Source organism: Zalophus californianus, chromosome 1 (assembly GCF_009762305.2).
Source record: "Zalophus californianus isolate mZalCal1 chromosome 1, mZalCal1.pri.v2, whole genome shotgun sequence".
NCBI lineage: Eukaryota > Metazoa > Chordata > Mammalia > Carnivora > Otariidae > Zalophus > Zalophus californianus.
The window spans coordinates 174,858,603-174,876,845 of record NC_045595.1 but is presented as its reverse complement, the minus strand read 5'-3'; the positions used below and the strand labels follow the sequence as shown (position 1 = coordinate 174,876,845).

At 37.2% G+C, this 18,243-nt stretch overlaps 1 protein-coding gene across 2 annotated transcripts in view; it reads left to right on the top strand.

Annotated features, from left to right (window-relative positions):
- The window catches only part of EPHA3 (EPH receptor A3), a 368,423-nt gene that overhangs the window by 232,761 nt on the left and 117,419 nt on the right, over positions 1–18,243 (top strand). For both annotated transcript variants that reach the window (XM_027587500.2, XM_027587501.2), the window contains exons 4-5: positions 1,907–2,062; positions 2,759–3,094. In XM_027587500.2, coding sequence (XP_027443301.1) covers positions 1,907–2,062; positions 2,759–3,094 — 492 coding nt within the window. The remainder of the gene's footprint in view (positions 1–1,906; positions 2,063–2,758; positions 3,095–18,243) is intronic.

Genomic DNA, 18,243 nt, shown 5'->3' with positions numbered 1-18,243 from the left:
CTTGAGTTATTGTAATCGTGAGTTTTGGCAGTAGATTTCCCTTGGCAGTGTATTTCTCAAGAAACATTCAGTAGGAAGACCCGCTGTTATGGATATGATGTGTTACCTTTCAAGATGCATTTAATGATTATAAAAGTTAAGATTTGTCCACACAGGCTTTACTTGAGTGTAAATAACCTGTTATTCACAATATGAAGTTAATATAGGGAAAATTCTGGGATTCAGTGATAAACATAATCTATAGCATATATTCTACATGTAAGTGCTTTAAGCCATCAAATCTCAGTGTAGCATTGACATTGAGTTTTAGAGATTTAAGAAATCATTGACTTCCAAATGTAATCTGGTGGAAACTTAAAAAATTTGGACCCTGAATTGAATCCTCAAAACAATGTCAAGAGACTTCTTGGCAGGATTTTTCACTGTGATTTCAGTTCCCAGTGTAATTCTGGTATTGAATCACATGAAACATTATAGCATTTTGAATTTTACATCAGATTAAACAAAAATAATACAGTAGAGGCATATTTCTATAAAAGTAATAAATATATAAAGTCGACAGCTGAAATCAATATTTCGTGACCAGTTCATTGGGCTTAAAGAAATGTCATTCAGAGATGTCCAGAAAAAAAGAAGATGACACACTTACTTAAAAAGCTTTAACCTAGGCACACCTGGGTGGCTCAGTCGGTTAAGCGGCCAACACTTGATTTTAGCTCAGGTCATGATCTTGGTGTCTCTCTCTAAAATAAATAAATCTTTTTTTAAAGATTTTATTTATTTATTTGCTAAAGAGAGAGAGAGAACATGAGCAGGAGAAAGGGCAAAGGGGAAGGAACAGAGGGAGAAGCAGGCTCCCCACTGATCAGGGAGCCCTTCCTGGCTCTATTCCAGGACCCCAGGATCACGACCTGAACCAAAGGCAGACACTTAACCAACTGAGCCACCCAGGTGCCCCTAAGATAAACAAATCTTAAAAAAAAAAGCATTAATCTAGAGGGGAGGAGGGTAGGGGGATGGGTTAGCCTGGTGATGGGTATTAAAGAGGGCACATTCTGCATGGAGCACTGGGTGTTGTGCACAAACAATGAATCATGGAACACTACATCAAAAACTAATGATGTAATATATGGTGATTAACATAACAATAAAAACATTTTTAAAAAAGCATTAATCTAGTAACAATTCACAAGTAGATCAGTTTAAATAGAAATTATACCTCCCAGGTATTTGAGGTATAGAAAAGGAACTATACTGAAATAGAAATTATACCTCACTATGTTTTTGAAATACAGACAAGGAAATACATTAAAATCTTCAGTTTAAGCCATTTCTGTAGAAGTTAAAGAACAACACTATCAAAGCAGAAAAAAAAAATAACATAGCTCCTGAGAACCATGCATCAAGAATCTTAAAATAATGAAGCCACGATTTCTTCCTTCAGTTGCTTACACTTTGTGGAGATGGAGTTGTACACATAGAAACCAATAAAAACCGAGCGAGTATGTAATGCAGTAACTATAGTGCAGAGACTGTACACATTTCATCATGTTTTAAAAGGGAATGGCTACATGATGACATGGCTTTGCTGTATTTTCTCCACAAATAGTTCAATGCCAAGTTAAGCTGTGAAAACATGAGCTGGAAATTTCATCACACTCTGGTGCCAAAATAATCTAAATCTTCAGGGGTTTTTTCCCCTTAACATTTGGTGCAAATTCAAGTGTATATGTGGAGAAATTACATTGGGCCACATTATTTGCTTCTGTAAGTTCTGGGAAGGAAAAAAATGGATTTTTATTCATAATGAATGCATACCCTAACATTCTGAAATCTGTTTTACATATTTTCAAAAATACATTTTCAAAATTATCGCAGAATTTTAAAAGAGCTGTTTCATTTGTAGCTTGCCGACCAGGTTTCTACAAGGCTTCGGATGGTAATATGAAATGTGCCAAGTGCCCACCCCACAGTTCTACTCACGAAGATGGTTCAGTGAACTGCAGGTGTGAGAATAATTACTTCCGAGCAGACAAAGACCCTCCATCCATGGCTTGTACCCGTGAGTAGTTTTGCTGCAACCCATGCCTCCATGTTTGTTTTATTTTGTTTTTTCTTTTTGTTATTGTGCTTCTTTATTCTTTTTTTTTTTTAAGCATTTGGCCCATTTCCTTCCGTTATCCATGTGCAAATTGAAAGTTTTCTCTGCTTCACTCTCCATGCTTGGCTCACCACAAATGCAACATTTATCACGCAAAATGAATTAGTTTTTAAAGCACTTCCTGCAACAGGACCCCCAGAAAGAAGGAAAATTTTCTTTATCTTGGTTTAGATCTTGTATTACATTTGACAGAATCGGGGAGGTTATAGTCATGGGATTTGCATTTTTACATTTCTATTCCCTCTTGTTATGTGTTGGTCATAGGTCATAGGGAAAAAGGACTAAGATTTATAAAACTAATAGCAAAGTTTTCATAACTATTCACAAGGGCATTGAATTTAGTAGTAAATTCCCTTGTTGGACTACGTGAATGTATCCTCAACCTTGAGTCAAAACTCCCCCGTTCATGGCTTAGGGAGGACAGTGCTCTTGAATCCATGTGTCTATAATCTCAGGGATCCTCTAAGGACGAATTAAAAGTATATAATAGAGACAAGATGTTTATTTACCTCTTTCAGTTCCATTTTAAATTATCTATTTCCCTTGTAGTAGAACACAGAAGTGAGGCTCATTAATCTTTGTTGAACTACTTTGCAGGACCTCCATCTGCACCAAGAAATGTTATCTCTAATATAAACGAGACCTCGGTCATCCTGGACTGGAGTTGGCCCCTGGACACAGGAGGCCGGAAAGATGTTACCTTCAACATCATATGTAAAAAATGTGGGTGGAATATAAAACAGTGTGAGCCATGCAGCCCAAATGTCCGCTTCCTCCCTCGACAGTTTGGACTCCTCAACACCACAGTGACAGTGACAGACCTCCTGGCACATACCAACTACACCTTTGAGATTGATGCCATTAACGGGGTGTCAGAGCTGAGCTCGCCACCAAGACAGGTCGCTGCAGTCAGCATCACAACCAACCAGGCTGGTGAGTACACGCTCGATGCTTCCTACTCCTGCCGTCTCAGAGCCAAGTAATGGTTTTGACAGAGAGAGAGTGGAAAAAAGAGTGGGGAAAATTTTTTTTAGAAAGAGCCCCAGAGGGGCGCCTGGGTGGCTCAGTTGTTAAGCGTCTGCCTTGGGCTCAGGTCATGAGCCGTGCTTCAGGCTCCCTGCTGAGCAGGGAGCCTGCTTCTCCCTCTCCCACTTCCCCTGCTTGTGTTCCCTCTCTCTCTGTCTCTCTGTCAAAATAAATAAATAAAATCTTTAAATAAAAAAAAAGAAAGAGCCCCAGAATTTTCTGTCCCATTTAGACAGTTAGGCTACATTGAATAACTCAATTTAATTCTTCAAGTTGGGATAAGTCATATTTACTAGATAATTTTAAGCTAGTTTAATCCATTGCTTTTCAATTTGGAATCTTTAAATAATTGTGACACCGGAAATGGTACGTGTGGGGCTCCTTGACACCTTTTGATATTTCAAAGAACTTAACAGACATTGAAACTTAGCTTGCAAAATGTTATTCAGGATACTTAAAACTAGAAATATCTTTACCTTGTTATAATTATATCATATTTTTGATATCATCATTCAGTTATTTTATGCTCCTCAGCAGTTCTGAGTATTATTCGCTGAGATTAATTAAAAATAAGAAAATAAATCCATTTTATTTGATAGATATAATTTGTACTTAAAAATTCAAAATATGGAACTTGTGGAGTAGTATAGTGAAAAGTGGTCTTGGTGGAGAACAATTGAAATGACTAATCTAAAAATTTTACAAATATAAATTACTTTTATATTTTTCCACTGAGAATCTTTTTCCAATTAAAACAAAATACTACACTGGCAGGTTGTAAGCCAAGGCCCTCTAACATGGAATGGAAAAATTAGACAAAAAGCAAACTTCTCACCTTTCTTTATCTTTACATCCACATTTCTGTTCTCTTTACTTTTAGTAAATTTTGTTCTTTCAATCACCCCTTAAATCTTCTCTGTGTTTTCTCATTCTCTGATAATTCTTACGATTTTTTGGCTATAACTGTTGTGTTTTTGTTTTGTTTTTTAAACAGCGTGGAGTCCAAAATTATTTATGGGATTTTAGTTGTGATTCTCTCAAACATATGGAAGGGTTATACTTGACAAAATATACCCCTGTGATACACCAGTGATACCCCTTTGAGATAGGGCAATCACAGTGTTTCCATTATTGATAACTGTGATGAATGAGAAATGAACAGTTTTCTTTTGTAGTCAACAGAGCCTGTGCAAAGTTAAGCTGATATTCATTGTATATAATTGTTGCTCTGAGATACCATAATTTGGGATACTGCATTCCAAGCAGCTCAAGACAGAAATATCATCGCATCGTTTATACACAAATAAATAATGGAGCCATACAGGGGAGAAAAAGAAGAGACAGAATGTGCCCCAAGAATGTGTCAACTAGAACTACAGGTTCTGGTGTCTGCTCCCAGGTGGGCTCACCCCGGAGCTGGAAGTCAGGATGGAGAGTCAACTTTGCCTCTTACCTGCATGTGGCTTAAATTTGGAAGTCCCTCTGCTGTCTCGTAGGACTTGCCCTTTGCTCTGAGGATGACAGAAGGTGTACTGGATGGCATAAGGGCAGGAAAGAGAGCCCAGTAAATTCTCTCTTTGGCTGGGAAAGGTCTTAGAGCAACAGCCAAAAAATTAGCTAAAATACACCACTTTTGTTTCAGTTGGCTGGCTCAGGAAGATTAGTTAAACCACCGAAGTTGCACAGTTAAGAGATATGTCATCCATGGCTAATATTCAGTAAATAGGCATCAGTATGACTCTGCTGGTTGTTAAAATTTTGTACTACTTCTATACTAGTTCAAAGTAGTTCTTACTACTCCTGCAGTGAGTTACGCAAATACCTCTGTATTGGTTCACTTCTCAGGCATCCTGGGTAGCCTGCTAAGCCCAGGGTCTCACCTCTAGTTGTCTTCTCCCATAATTTGACAACCAAAGGAGAAAAACTGGCATAAGGGGTGGGCTTCACAGCCCCGCACTGGAACTCCTCCTTCTTGAGGGCTCCTTGTCTCTGCTATGCCAGTTGATAGGTATTTTGAATATTACCCCTCGCAGAGTCCACGTGCAGATGTCTCCCTTTCTGATTCCACATCCTTCTTTTGTTCCTACTTTGCTTCTGGTCTTCTATACTGATGGAACTCTTACACTTTTACCTTCTCTTATGGTGATAAATAAACTTTATTTGTGGAAAAGACATGACTTTTAAATGAAATGTGCTGAGTCATTATTTTAATCTTGCTTACTGAATCTGTATTTTTTCCCACTGGAAGCTAGATCCCAGACCAAACAACTTATGTTTTTGCTTTGCTTCAGTTAATGGTATTTAAACTTTGTAACTAATAGTACTTAAAAATTTGTAACTTAGGTTTACTTAACTATCTTCCATGAGAGAAAAAAGATGAGTAATGCTGTTGCTATATATTGCATGATTACAGCTTCTCATATTCAGTGAACACAGGGATTTTAAGAAATTATAATTATGTGGCAAATGGCTTTCCCAAATCCTGTATTTTATGCTGATTTACTACCTTGTTTAAAAAAGGAGCATCAATCTGTGTTATAATTATCTCCTAAGTCAAACAGAAATGTATAAAAACAAGCAAGAGCTCCTTATTTCTTATCTTATCATTGGCCTCTGGCTTTCTGACAATGCATTTATCAGGAAACTAATAGTTCCAGATATATACAGTGAATGAATCTAGGTAAGGGCAACCAAGAGCAGGCCAAGACATTAAAAAATAAATGGGGTTGATGCTTTGGCCCTCCCAGTTACAAATCACAGGGTAAGACAGATTCACCAGGGATGATATCAGTTATTCTCTCTAACCCCACTATCATTTTTTTTAAATCAATTTGTCTACACTATGCACCACTAGGTATTTTATATATTTATTTCGGGGTGTGTGTATCATTTTGTGTGCCTGGGGTGGTAGAGGTATTTGTTCCATCTTCAAATCCCCACAGTGAGATATATAAGCAAGAGTAGGAGCAATGCCATTTCTCCAGGGTGTATTTCTTTGTTTTGCTTTATTTTTGTTCTTGTGAAGGTTAATGGACTGGTAGCCTTGAAAAATGAGCTCCCTACCACTAGAAAGATATGGCCATGGTGGATATGATCCATGGTTTTTAAATTCCTCCTTGTCTCTCTATCTTTGACAAGGATATAAAAGGGAAACATGAATGTGGCCCGTTTAATTTAGTTTGTGAGATTGAGTTTGTTGATTTTTTTCTTGATTACATTGTGAAAGCCGTGTGATGACCATGTGATAAGGCACCTTCTAAATTGTAGAGGATTATGTTGTAAATTCGGATGTTTGTTCAGTACTTTCACAAAGTATGCCAGTTAGATCAAAAGTGTGGTCTCTACATAAAGATTGTATCTATCTGTGAATTTATCAGTCAAACATGTTCAGAAAGAATTGCAGATTGCAAAACAAAAATCTGTAAAGTTATAACTTGGTGTAAATTGTGACTTCTTGTTTTCTTCCCTGAACAAGTGTATTTACTTTTCAGTTCTGGAAGTAATTATTCCACTAGTGGACTATGTCTCAGTATATTCTCAACCTCCATCAGCATCTGCCCACTTTTTCACTTTTCTACAACATGTAATGATCTCAGACTAAAATAGGGAGCACTGATAGAGACTTTAGAGGCTTTCCGTCTTGAGGTTCACCCCACCTCCATTTTACAGCTGGAGAAAGTGAGATCCCAGAGGCTTTTCCAAAATTTCATCAAGAGATCAAACTTTCACTTATGCCTCCCAACTCCAATTCCATTTCCAACTTCTATCCTCATAGTCTTTCTGTCATCCTGTGATTCATGTCATGCGGCTACCAAAATAAATGCTTAGCCTTGGAAACAGGGGCCTTGCTGGAATATTTACCCTAACCTATGCCATCCCTAGTAAACTTGGTCCTTGCTTCTCAGTCATCTGTCAAAGGGTTTGTTAGGGGCATTCTGCGCTAGATCTTCCTTATCATCTCTATTCCTCCACAAACCTAATCTCATCCTTCATACCCTCATTCTCTGCAGATGATTTTACCTCTGTGATATTGTGATTTATAATAAGAAAAAATACATTTGGTCTTGGTCCCAGTTCAGGGCACAATGCTCCCACAGCGCCTGGAATTTCCTAAGTGATAAGAGTAGTAAAGGTGTATTTTGTTATTCATAATAACCCCTTCATCCAGGCCTGCATTTAGGTTAATGAATTGGCTTTTGGAAAACCCCTAAGTATGGGGTCTGGATTCCCAGGGAAACCAAACCCTGTGATTAGAAGGTTGAAACTTTCCGTTCCCCTATTCCCCACCCACAACTCCAGGAGTAGGGAGAGGGGCTGGAGATAAGAGTTCAATCACCAGGGGCCAATGATGTAATCAATCTTGCCTACATAATGAGGCCTCCTTAAAAGCCCAAAAGATGGGATTCAGAAAGCTTCTAGGTTGGTGAAGACATTCAGGTGCTGGTAGGTGACATGCCTGGAGAGAGGGTGTAAGCTCTGTGCCTCTTCTGCTATACCTTGCCCTACACATCTCACCCATCCCGCTGTTCCTGAGTTGTATCCTTTTATAAGAAGCTGGTAATCTAGTAAGAAAAATGTTCCCTGCATTCTGTGAGCTGCTGTAGCAAATTAATTGGACCCCAAGAGGAAGTGGTGGGAATCTCTGATTTATGGCTGGTGGGACAGAATCACGTATAACAACCAGGACTTGAGATTAGCAGCTGAAAGGAGGGTAGGGGGACTGAGCCCTTAACCTGTGGGGTCCAATGCTAATTCCAGGTAGATAATATCAGAACTGAATTCAGTTGTAAGATACCCAGCTCATGGGTCAGGATTGCTTGGCGTGGGGAAGTCCTCACACACTGGGTAACCAGAAGGGAAATGTTTTGTGAGTTGAGTGATGAGATTAGAGGAGACACAGCAGAGTGTGTTTTTCCTCTTACACTGTCCTCAGTTAAGAAGAAAAAGAAAATGCTGCTCCCCCCACACACACCCAACTTCTTTAAGTCTAATTTCCTCCCTTTGTACCTACTAACTCTCGCTGATTCCAGAGTCTTTAGAGAATGCGCTCTCCAGCAAATCTCCTTCCCTTCTAGCATCTTCAGCATGCACTCTCCTGGCTCTTTTTCTTTGCCTTTTGTGCAATTGTATAGGTTTTCCTTCATCTTAGAGGAAGTTAGAAAAATGAAATAACAGAAGCAACAATGACAGCATGCACATAAGTGTGTGAATCTTCAAGACTCCATCCTATTTTTCTCCTAATTTTCAGTCTAAGATGAGATTTTTTTTTTTTTGTAGAGTAATCCTTATTTCTTTTGTTCTCTCATTCATACTAAGGTTTGATTTCTGCCCTCACATGACAGCAAGTCCCCTCCTAGAAACCAGTAATAATTTCTTATTTGTATCTTTATGTTAAATTGTTAGGAAGAATATAAATGTCATGAGGCTGTGGACTTTCCCTGATGTTCACATTTGTATTTCTCAGACTTAGAACAATGCCTTCCAGCACCTTGTAATCACTCAAATGTTAACTGAATGAATGAATGACGATTTAGTGGAAATTTGCATCATTCAAAATTAAATATATTCTCCCTCAAACAACTTTCTTTCCTCTCTGCCAGGATAACCATCATTTCCCCAGCTCACCAGATTCTAATTTAATGCTCAGAAGCATCTTTGTTTCATCTACATTTAAGAAGTTGTCACATACTACTGGTTTTTCCTTTCAATTGTTTTGGATCCTCATACTTTTTTGGCTATACTTACTGTCAATTTCTAAAATTCCTGGTTATAGCATTTATAAATAAATGATGTGATGAATTGTAATAGTCCTCTTTTAATTATGTTGAGATCCCAAGATAAAAAGTAGGAACTAATATGTATTCATTTAAATACAAATATTTTACTGCTTAGCGACTTCTTTCCACTGAGATATGAATAAAAAGTGTTAAGAGGTCAACAAATACGTTTGAATGCCTCTTTTACCTGCATACCATATGTGCCCGTGCCATGCAGGAATTTGCAATCTAAGTATAGAATTAAAAACAATATATGTGAGGGGGCGCCTGGATGGCTCAGTCTGTTAAGTATCTGCCTTCAGCTCAGGTCATGATCCCAGGGTCCTGGAATTGAGGCCCACATCGGGCTCCCTGCTCAGCGGGGAGCCTGCTTCTCCTTCTGCCCTTTCGCAACCCCCGCCAGCCCCCGCTCATGCCTGTGCTTGCTTGCGCTCTCTCTCTCTCTGAAATAAATCAATAAAATCTTTAAAAAAAACAATATATATGAAACAAAAAAATTTACACTAGACACTGTGTAATTAAATCAGTTAAAAATTTTAGGGGAACCTTTGAAGAAGAGTTAAATGTACTTTGAAAAATAGAAATAAATCAGATAGATATAAAGAAAAAGAAGTATGTATATCATATCATGGTATTGGAGTTGTGTTTCCTGAAGGCTAGGCTGAAAGGAGGAAATTGATCATGTTTAAGGGGTAACAAGAAATCAGGTTGGATAGTCAAGGAAGACCAAGCCACCTGAATGTTACATAATGGGATGTTGGATAGAGATAAACACTTTGAGTGGAAGAGTAACTTCATTCAATTTGTGTTTTAAGAAGTATTATTGAAAAGAGCAGGGAATAAAATCAATAAATACAATTCTTAGCATTTGAATGACTTAATTGTAATGAAAGAATGAAATAAATAACATCATTGGATTTATATGATTATTAGCATTATCTGTAATTATTATTTTCAAGTCTAACGTGGCATTTTTAAAACTTTAGAGCCATAAACCCAACCCCACAAAAATAATTTTTCAGGATTTCAACTTTTTTCTACTTGGATTCCTGGTTGCCAGATTGTTGACACTGAAGTACCGTCAGTCCTAGAATTATTGGACTGACTAACCTTAGTTTGACACTTAAGTAAATGACATCCTATTTATCTCAATTTATGTTAGTTGAAAGATATGTCCCTCCATTCTCTGGGTCCTAGTATTGCTCTAGTATTTCCTTTTTCAACATCTCCCCAGTCTTGTTTTTTTTTTTTTTTTTTTTGCTCCAGGCATGCACATTTTTAATATTTTTCTCTAGTTCCATTTAAACTTATTTTTTCTCTATGAACATTATCCTGACCCCGATTCTTACATAGAGTGAATGGAACTTTCCCTCCTCTTTCAATTTACCCTATAAAAGTTCTGCATGTAGGTGTACAATTTCTATCATAAGATGGGCTTTGTTCACATGTGTGAAAATACTACAATGTTACAAAACAGCATTGTAGTACATCTTCTCATACCTTCGCCCAGATGCCTTGGAAGTTAACATTTCACCCCAATTGCTTTATCATTCTCTCCCCCTTCTCCTTCTGTATATAGATATTATTTATTTCTGAACCTCTTGAAAGTAAATTGCACATGAGGTGCCCCCTTTGTTGCTAGCTACTTCAGTGTAAATTTCTTAAGAACACTGAGATTTCTCATATTTAGGTGTTTCAACCATTTTGAATCTATCTTTGTGTGTGGTGTAAGGAAATGGTCCAGTTTCATTCTTCTGCATGTGGCTGTCCAATTTTCCCAACACCATTTGTTGAAAAGACTGTCTTTTTTCCATTGGACATTCTTTCCTGCTTTGTCGAAAGTTGACCATAGAATTGAGGGTCCATTTCTGGGCTCTCTATTCTGTTCCATTGATCTGTGTGTCTGTTTTTGTGCCAGTACCATACTGTCTTTTTTTGTTGTTGTTATTTTTTTATTTTATTATATTTTGTTAATCACCATACATTACATCATTAGTTTTTGATGTAGTGTTCCATGATTCATTGTTTGCGTATAACACCCAGTGCTCCATTCAGTACGTGCCCTCTTTAATACCTATCACCAGGCTAACCCAGCCCCCCACCCTCTCCCCTCTAGAACCCTCAGTTTGTTTCTCAGAGTCCACAGTCCTCATGGTTCGTCTCCCTCTCCGATTCCGGCCCCCTCATTTTTCCCTTCCTACTATCTTTTTTTTTTAACATATAATGTATTATTTGTTTCAGAGGTACAGGTCTGTGGTTCATCAGTCTTACACAATTCAGAGCGCTCACCATAGCTATGGTGAATACCATACTGTCCTGATGACAGCTTTGTAATAGAGCTTAAAGTCCGGAATGTGATGTCACCGGCTTTGCTTTGCTTTTTCAACATTCCTCTGGCTATTCAGGGTCTTTTCTGGTTCCATACAAATTTTAGGATTATTTTTTCCATTTCTTTGAAAAGAGTTGATGGTATTTTGATAGGGATTGCATTAAATGTGTAGATTGCTCTAGGTAGCATTGACATCTTCACAATATTTGTTCTTCCAATCCATGAGCATGGAACGTTTTTCCATTTCTTTGTGTCTTCCTCAATTTCTTTCATGAGTATTTTATAGTTTTCTGAGTACAGATTCTTTGCCTCTTTGGTTAGATTTATTCCTAGGTATCTTATGGTTTTGGGTGCAATTATAAATGGGATCAACTCCTTAATTTCTCTTTCTTCTGTCTTGCTGGTGTATAGGAATGCCACTGATTTCTGTGCATTGGTTTTATATCCTGCCACTTTACTGAATTCCTGTATGAGTTCTAGCAGTTTTGGGGTGGAGTCTTTTGGGTTTTCCACATAAAGTATCATATCATCTGCAAAGAGTGAGAGTTTGACTTCTTTGCCAATTCGGATGCCTTTTATTTCTTTTTGTTGTCTGATTGCTGTGGCTAGGACTTCTAGTACTATGTTGAATAGCAGTGGTGATAGTGGACATCCCTGCCGTGTTCCTTCCCCTTGAGACAGGAGTCCATCAAAATCCTAAAGGAGAACACAGCCAGCAACCTCTTCAACCTCAGCCACAGCAACTTCTTCCTGGAAACATTGCCAAAGGCAAGGGAAGCAAGGGCAAAAATGAATTACTGGGACTTCATCAAGATAAAAAGCTTTTTGCACAGCAAAAGAAACAGTCAATAAAACCAAAAGACAACCGACAGAATGGGAGAAGATATTTACAAATGACATATCAGATAAAGGGCTAGTATCCAAAGTCTATAAAGAACCTATCAAACTCAACACCCAAAGAACAAATGATCCAATCAAGAAATGGGCAGAGGGCATGAACAGACATTTTTCCAAAGAAGACATCCAAATGGCCAACAGACACATGAAAATGTGCTCAGCATCCCTCAGCATCAGAGAAATCCAAATCAAAACCTCAACGAGATACCACTCACACCAGTCAGAAAGGCTAAAATTAACAAGTCAGGAAATGACAGATGTTGGTGGGGATGCAGGGAAAAGGGGAACCTTCCTACACTGTTGGTTGGAATGCAAGCTGGTGCAACCACTCTGGAAAACAGTATGGAGGTTCCTCAAACAGTTGAAAATAGAGCTACCATATGACCCAGCAACTGCACTACTGGGTATTTACCCCAAAGATACAAATGTAGGGATCCAAAGGGGTACGTGCACCCCGATGTTTATAGAAGCAATGTCCACAATAGTCAAACTATGGAAAGAGCAGCCAAGATGCCCTTCGACAGATGAATGGATAAAGAAGATGTGGTGTATATATACAATGGAATATTATGCAGCCATCAAAAGGAATGAAATCTTGCCTTTTGCAATGACATGAATAGAACTGAAGGGTATTATGCTGAGCGAAATAAGTCAATCAGAGAAAGACATGTATCATATGATCTCACTGATATGGGGAATTCTTAATCTCAGGAAACAAACTGACAGTGCCTGGAGCGGTGGGGTGTGGGAGGGATGGGTGGCTGGCTGATAGACACTGGGGAGGGTATGTGCTATGGTGAGTGCTGTGAATTGTGTAAGAGTGTTGAATCACAGACCTGTACCTCTGAAACAAATAATACATTATATGTTTAAAAAAAATAAAGAAGAAGATAGCAGGAAGGGAAAAATGAAGGGGGAGAAATTGGAGGGGGAGACGAACCATGAGAGACTATGGACTCTGGGAAACAAACTGAGGATTCTAGAGGGGAGGGGGGTGGGGGATGGGTTAGCCTGGTGATGGGTATTAAAGAGGGCATGTATTGAATGGAGCACTGGGTGTTATACGCAAACAATGAATCATGGAACACTACATCAAAAACTAATGATGTAATGTATGGTGATTAACAACGTAATAAAAAATAAAATAAAATAAAATAAAAAAATAAAAAAACACTGAGATTTCTTACATAACGTCAATACATTTATCAGAATCAGGACAGTCACATTGTTCCGGGCTATTATCTCAGATACTGGTCAACTTCTGTCAGTTGTTCTACTAGTGTCCCTTTAGCAAAAACACATTGATGTTCTGTTTAAGTTTCTATTTATAAAATAGCTCCTATTTATAATGAACAAATTCATATTTTTTGTGAATTAAGTCAGATAAAAAAATACAAAGGGAAGGGAAGCCAACACTTATTTGCAGGACCTTCTAGGTGCTTGATATTACTCTGGGAATTTCATAGTTGCCACACCATTTGAAAATGACAACTAAACACTATTATTGAAAAGAAAAAGAACTCCACTTAGTTTTATTTAGCTGTGCTATTGAAGAACCACTAATTTAATCAAGGAAGGATAACATCTTAGAGACTATCCAATATAATGAAAAGATGCCCGTCCTCAGCTTTAGACAGAATGGCTTCTATCATCCACTTAATCTGATGATCAAAGACAAATCCCTTCTTTTCTTCTGGTCAAAAATCGCTATCTATCACATGAAGGGATTGATCTAGAAATCCAATTATAATTTTTCTTTTTTTATTTATCTTTTATAATGCTGGGACTACAATTCAGAGCTTCCATTTTTAGTATAATATTAATCATTAAGTGTATCTTTAAGTGTACCTATCAACTTATGTCCAACAAAGGATTTTAGAAGCCTTCTGGCCAATGGTGTTGTGGCGGGCTATCTCACAGAATGAAATAACAGTGTCCATTAGTAGAAAAAGAAATAGATATCTTTAATACATCTTGAATAAGCAATACATCCTTTTAAAAAATGAATCTTAGAACTATCAGTTCCCTTTGGCTAAGTTTAGAGTCTACTCTAATTTTTTACATTGATAAAAAATATTTCTAAATCTATATTTCTAATTTTGAAATACATTTCAGATATTTCTAAATCTATATTCTTGATTTTGAAATACATTGACTCTGCCCACCTTGTTGTGCTACTAGAATTTAGGAACAAAATATATGGATATGATATTGGAACATTTTATGTCAAAGTTTAGGATTTCTGAAGAAGCAAATGTTTCAGTATAAAGGTAGAAAAGGCACAAAGCTGCATCTACTATTAAAATATGAACACATTTTGATGTAGTCTCTATAGAAATGTATGCTGTCATGTAATTATGTAGCCTGGAAGTAAAGTAGATAACAGAAGAATTTACATTAATTCTTTCAGAACATGAAGGAAGGTGTTTTGCAATATCAGTGTAGTGAATTAGAATGATAAAACATAATGAAAATCAACCACAAAATAGTGGGGTAAGATTCCAGTAATGCACTCTGATGAATCCTCCCTTCCTTATTTCACTTGTATGGTTAATAAACCCTGAAAATGGGAATCTCACCCTTTTATTTCTCTCAAGGAACAAGTGAGGTGTGACTCAGCCTCAGAGATTATGACTGAATACATACATTATAATTTTCCTGGTGCATTTTACTTGTGTGGCAATTTAGCTTCTTTCTTTCTGATTTGAAATTGAGGCAGATACCTGTGCATCTGGGAATATCACTCTGCAGTGATATGCCCTCGTGAGCCTGAAGCATTCCACACCGTTTAACACATTAATGATGCCTTTCAGCCATCACATCCTGGGACGGAGGCAGATTACAGATCTGCAACTGGAGCTATAAACTGAACAAAAGCAGAACCATAGACTGTCCTTACAGTTATTCAGAACTTCTATGTGAACTTAAAGCCACAACTCTATGGAGAACAAGCAGATGAAGACAGTTAGGGGGATTCCAGGATCCAAATTAAATTTCATCCCATCTTCATTTCTGATTCTTAACACAACTACAATTAATGGAGCAGACAGGTGCCTGGAGGACTGTGCTTGTTTCTTTCTTGCTGGCTTCTCCTAAAGGGTGTTCATAAGAACAAGGATATCAACAAGCAGCTGGAGGAGGAAATACAATGTTTAAATTCTAAGAAAGAAATAGCCATCGCTGCATCTTTCTAAGAGCAGAAAAAATGCTTCTTCGACAGAAATCTTTATTATTCTTATTTTTCCTCCAGCAGAATAGTTTTAGTCTCAAAACACAGAAAATACAATGATCTAACTTTTAAATGTGCTCTACCCTTTAAGGGTTAAATTAAACATGGAAGGTCCTTAGGGAATAATTGCAATATGTGCAAATCATTGAGAAATTGAATAGATACACGTACCTAAAAGGAAAAGATGCTCTGTTCTCAGAAGCAAACATTTTACTACCACTGGCCAGACTCTTCCATAATAAACTTTTTTTTCATAATAAACATTTAATTATATTTCCATAGCTCCCAAAATATTATATCAGTGTTAAGAACTATGAGATGGCCCCAAAACCTTTTATAATCCTATAAGAACCACTGTCCAAACTGAAGTAAAAAGCACCCCTTGCTGAATAGACTTTACTGCCATCTGACATAAAGGTGTTGGGACAAGGACTATGAAGCATGGCATCCTATGTGCCAGACCTTTGAAATTCTACAACATTCCCACCGGGCTAAGGAATGCCAAGGCCAAAACGTGAGAAGCTCACATTTTCTACCCCGTTTCATCAGTAATTGCTGATCTAAATCCTCTTAATATGATTAACACTGCACTATAGTCTATTACATAATTATCTAATTTATATATAACTGTCTTTTTATATAACTGTAAGTGGTTAAATGTCTTGTTCATGATTACATGACTCCAGAGTTCCTGCTCTTAACTATTAAGATATTCTTTTTTCTATGGCTTTGCACAAAATACAAGTAATGCTGAAAAAAGAAATGTATAAAAACAGTTATCATATTATTGTAAAATTTTGACTGACTGCCTGGCATACAGATCATATGATTTTTTTTTCTTTTGAAATCAAAATTTGTCATGATTTGAGCAATGCTGATAAGAACTAGAAATCTGAGTTGCCTTATTTGAGAGTTATTTATCCAAATCTTTCTTGTTAATACCAAATAAAACCCCTCAATTTCTAAAGTAGCTTTGAAAGACTGTACTTACTATTAATCAATGCTAATTTAAGAATATTTAACTTGGGGGCACCTGGGGGCTCAGTCGGTTAAGCGTTCCACTCTTGGTTTCAGCCGTGGGTCCTGAGATGGAGGGGCATTGAGCTCTGTGCTCAGCAGGGAGTCTGCTTGAAGATTCTCTCCCTCTTCCCCTCCCCAACTTGTTCTCATTCTCTCTCTCTCTCTAAAAGAATAAATAAATATTTAAAAATAAATAGATGAATAACATTTATCTTGAAAATTTGTTATGATCCAGAAATGATCTCTTACGGGTGTTTATTTCATCTCATTAGGAAAAAATAATTATAACATATCAAAAGAAAGAAAATCTTTCTTCACAATTTTGTCCAAGAACTAGCTTTAAAGGACAAGCTGGCTATATGTCAGGGTAGGAAGAGTTCTGGAATGGGTATCAAAAAAGACCCTCTGTGCTCCCAGTCTTTGGCTTGAGCCCCTGAACAGGTCACTTATCATAGCTATTCTTTTATCTTTTTTATAAAACTTAGCACTTAGAGTAGATAATTTCTAAGTTTCCTTCAGTTGTATATTCTAAGAAACTAAATTAATACAAACTGTATCATGTACTCATGGAAAAATAATGCAGTGTTTACTTACAGTTGAAACAAATATGGTTAGAATAAAAGAATATTTGAAAGGCAAAGTGGTGTAGGACAGTGTCAAAGTCCAGTTGTAAATCTAGGTGTCGCCACTTGATAGTGAAGTCTTATTTTTTTTTTAATTTTTTTGAGGAACTTATTACCAATTTTATTTTTAAAAAATGAATTAAGGCAGTTATTGGACTAAACTGGAGTCCTTGCATCCTTCCTGAAATAGATACAATACTATACACAGATTGTTGTGAGGAGGAAATAAAATGAGAGACATCATATGTAACCGAGGAAGTGCTTAAATAAGTCATTGTGCCCCATTTCCAGCATAATCATTCTGATCTTGCTTTGTCTAGAGGAAAATAAAATATGAGAAAAATATATATGAATAAATATTAAAACATGAGATCAAGCTCTGAAATACTTTACTTGATGTGATTGGTTTAGGACCCAATTCTTTCAAAATTATAATTCATATGTGTAATGTATAACAACTCTCAATATAAGTAGGAATTCTTGCTCCTTTCATCACACACACACACACACACACACACACACACACACACACTCACACACACACGTGCATACACAGCTGTTGGCTTTGAGCCAGCACTGAGGTGTCCATGTGAAGGTCTAACGGAAATGTCTAATAGGCAGTTGGATATATTGGTCTATTCTGCTGAGACTTGAGCTAGGACAAGACCCAAAAGCATCCATATAATAAAGGGATATGTGGGGCACCTGGGTGGCTGAGTCTGTTATGTGTCTGACTCTTGGTATCAGGTCAGGCCTTGATCTCAGGGTCATGAGTTGAAACCCCGCATTGGGCTCCATGCTGGGTGTGGAGCCTACTTAAAAAAATAAATAAAATAAATAAAATAAAATAAAATAAAATAAAATAGGGATAAGTAAGAATAATAAAATGATAGTCAAGCAAAGAATGTCTATAATGATTAAAGAAAAGAAATGGACAGAGATATAGGAATAAATCAGTGACAAAATAATATTGTTTTTTTAAGTTTTAATTTTAATTCCAGCTATTAGTTTCAGGCATACAAAGACTGATTCAATACTTCCATTCATCACTCGGTGCTCATCGCAACAAGTGCACTCCTTAATCCCCATCACCTATTTCCCCCATCCTCCCACCCACCTCCCCTCCGGTAGCCATCAGTTTGTTCTCTATATTAAGAATCTATCTCTTGGTATCTCTCTCT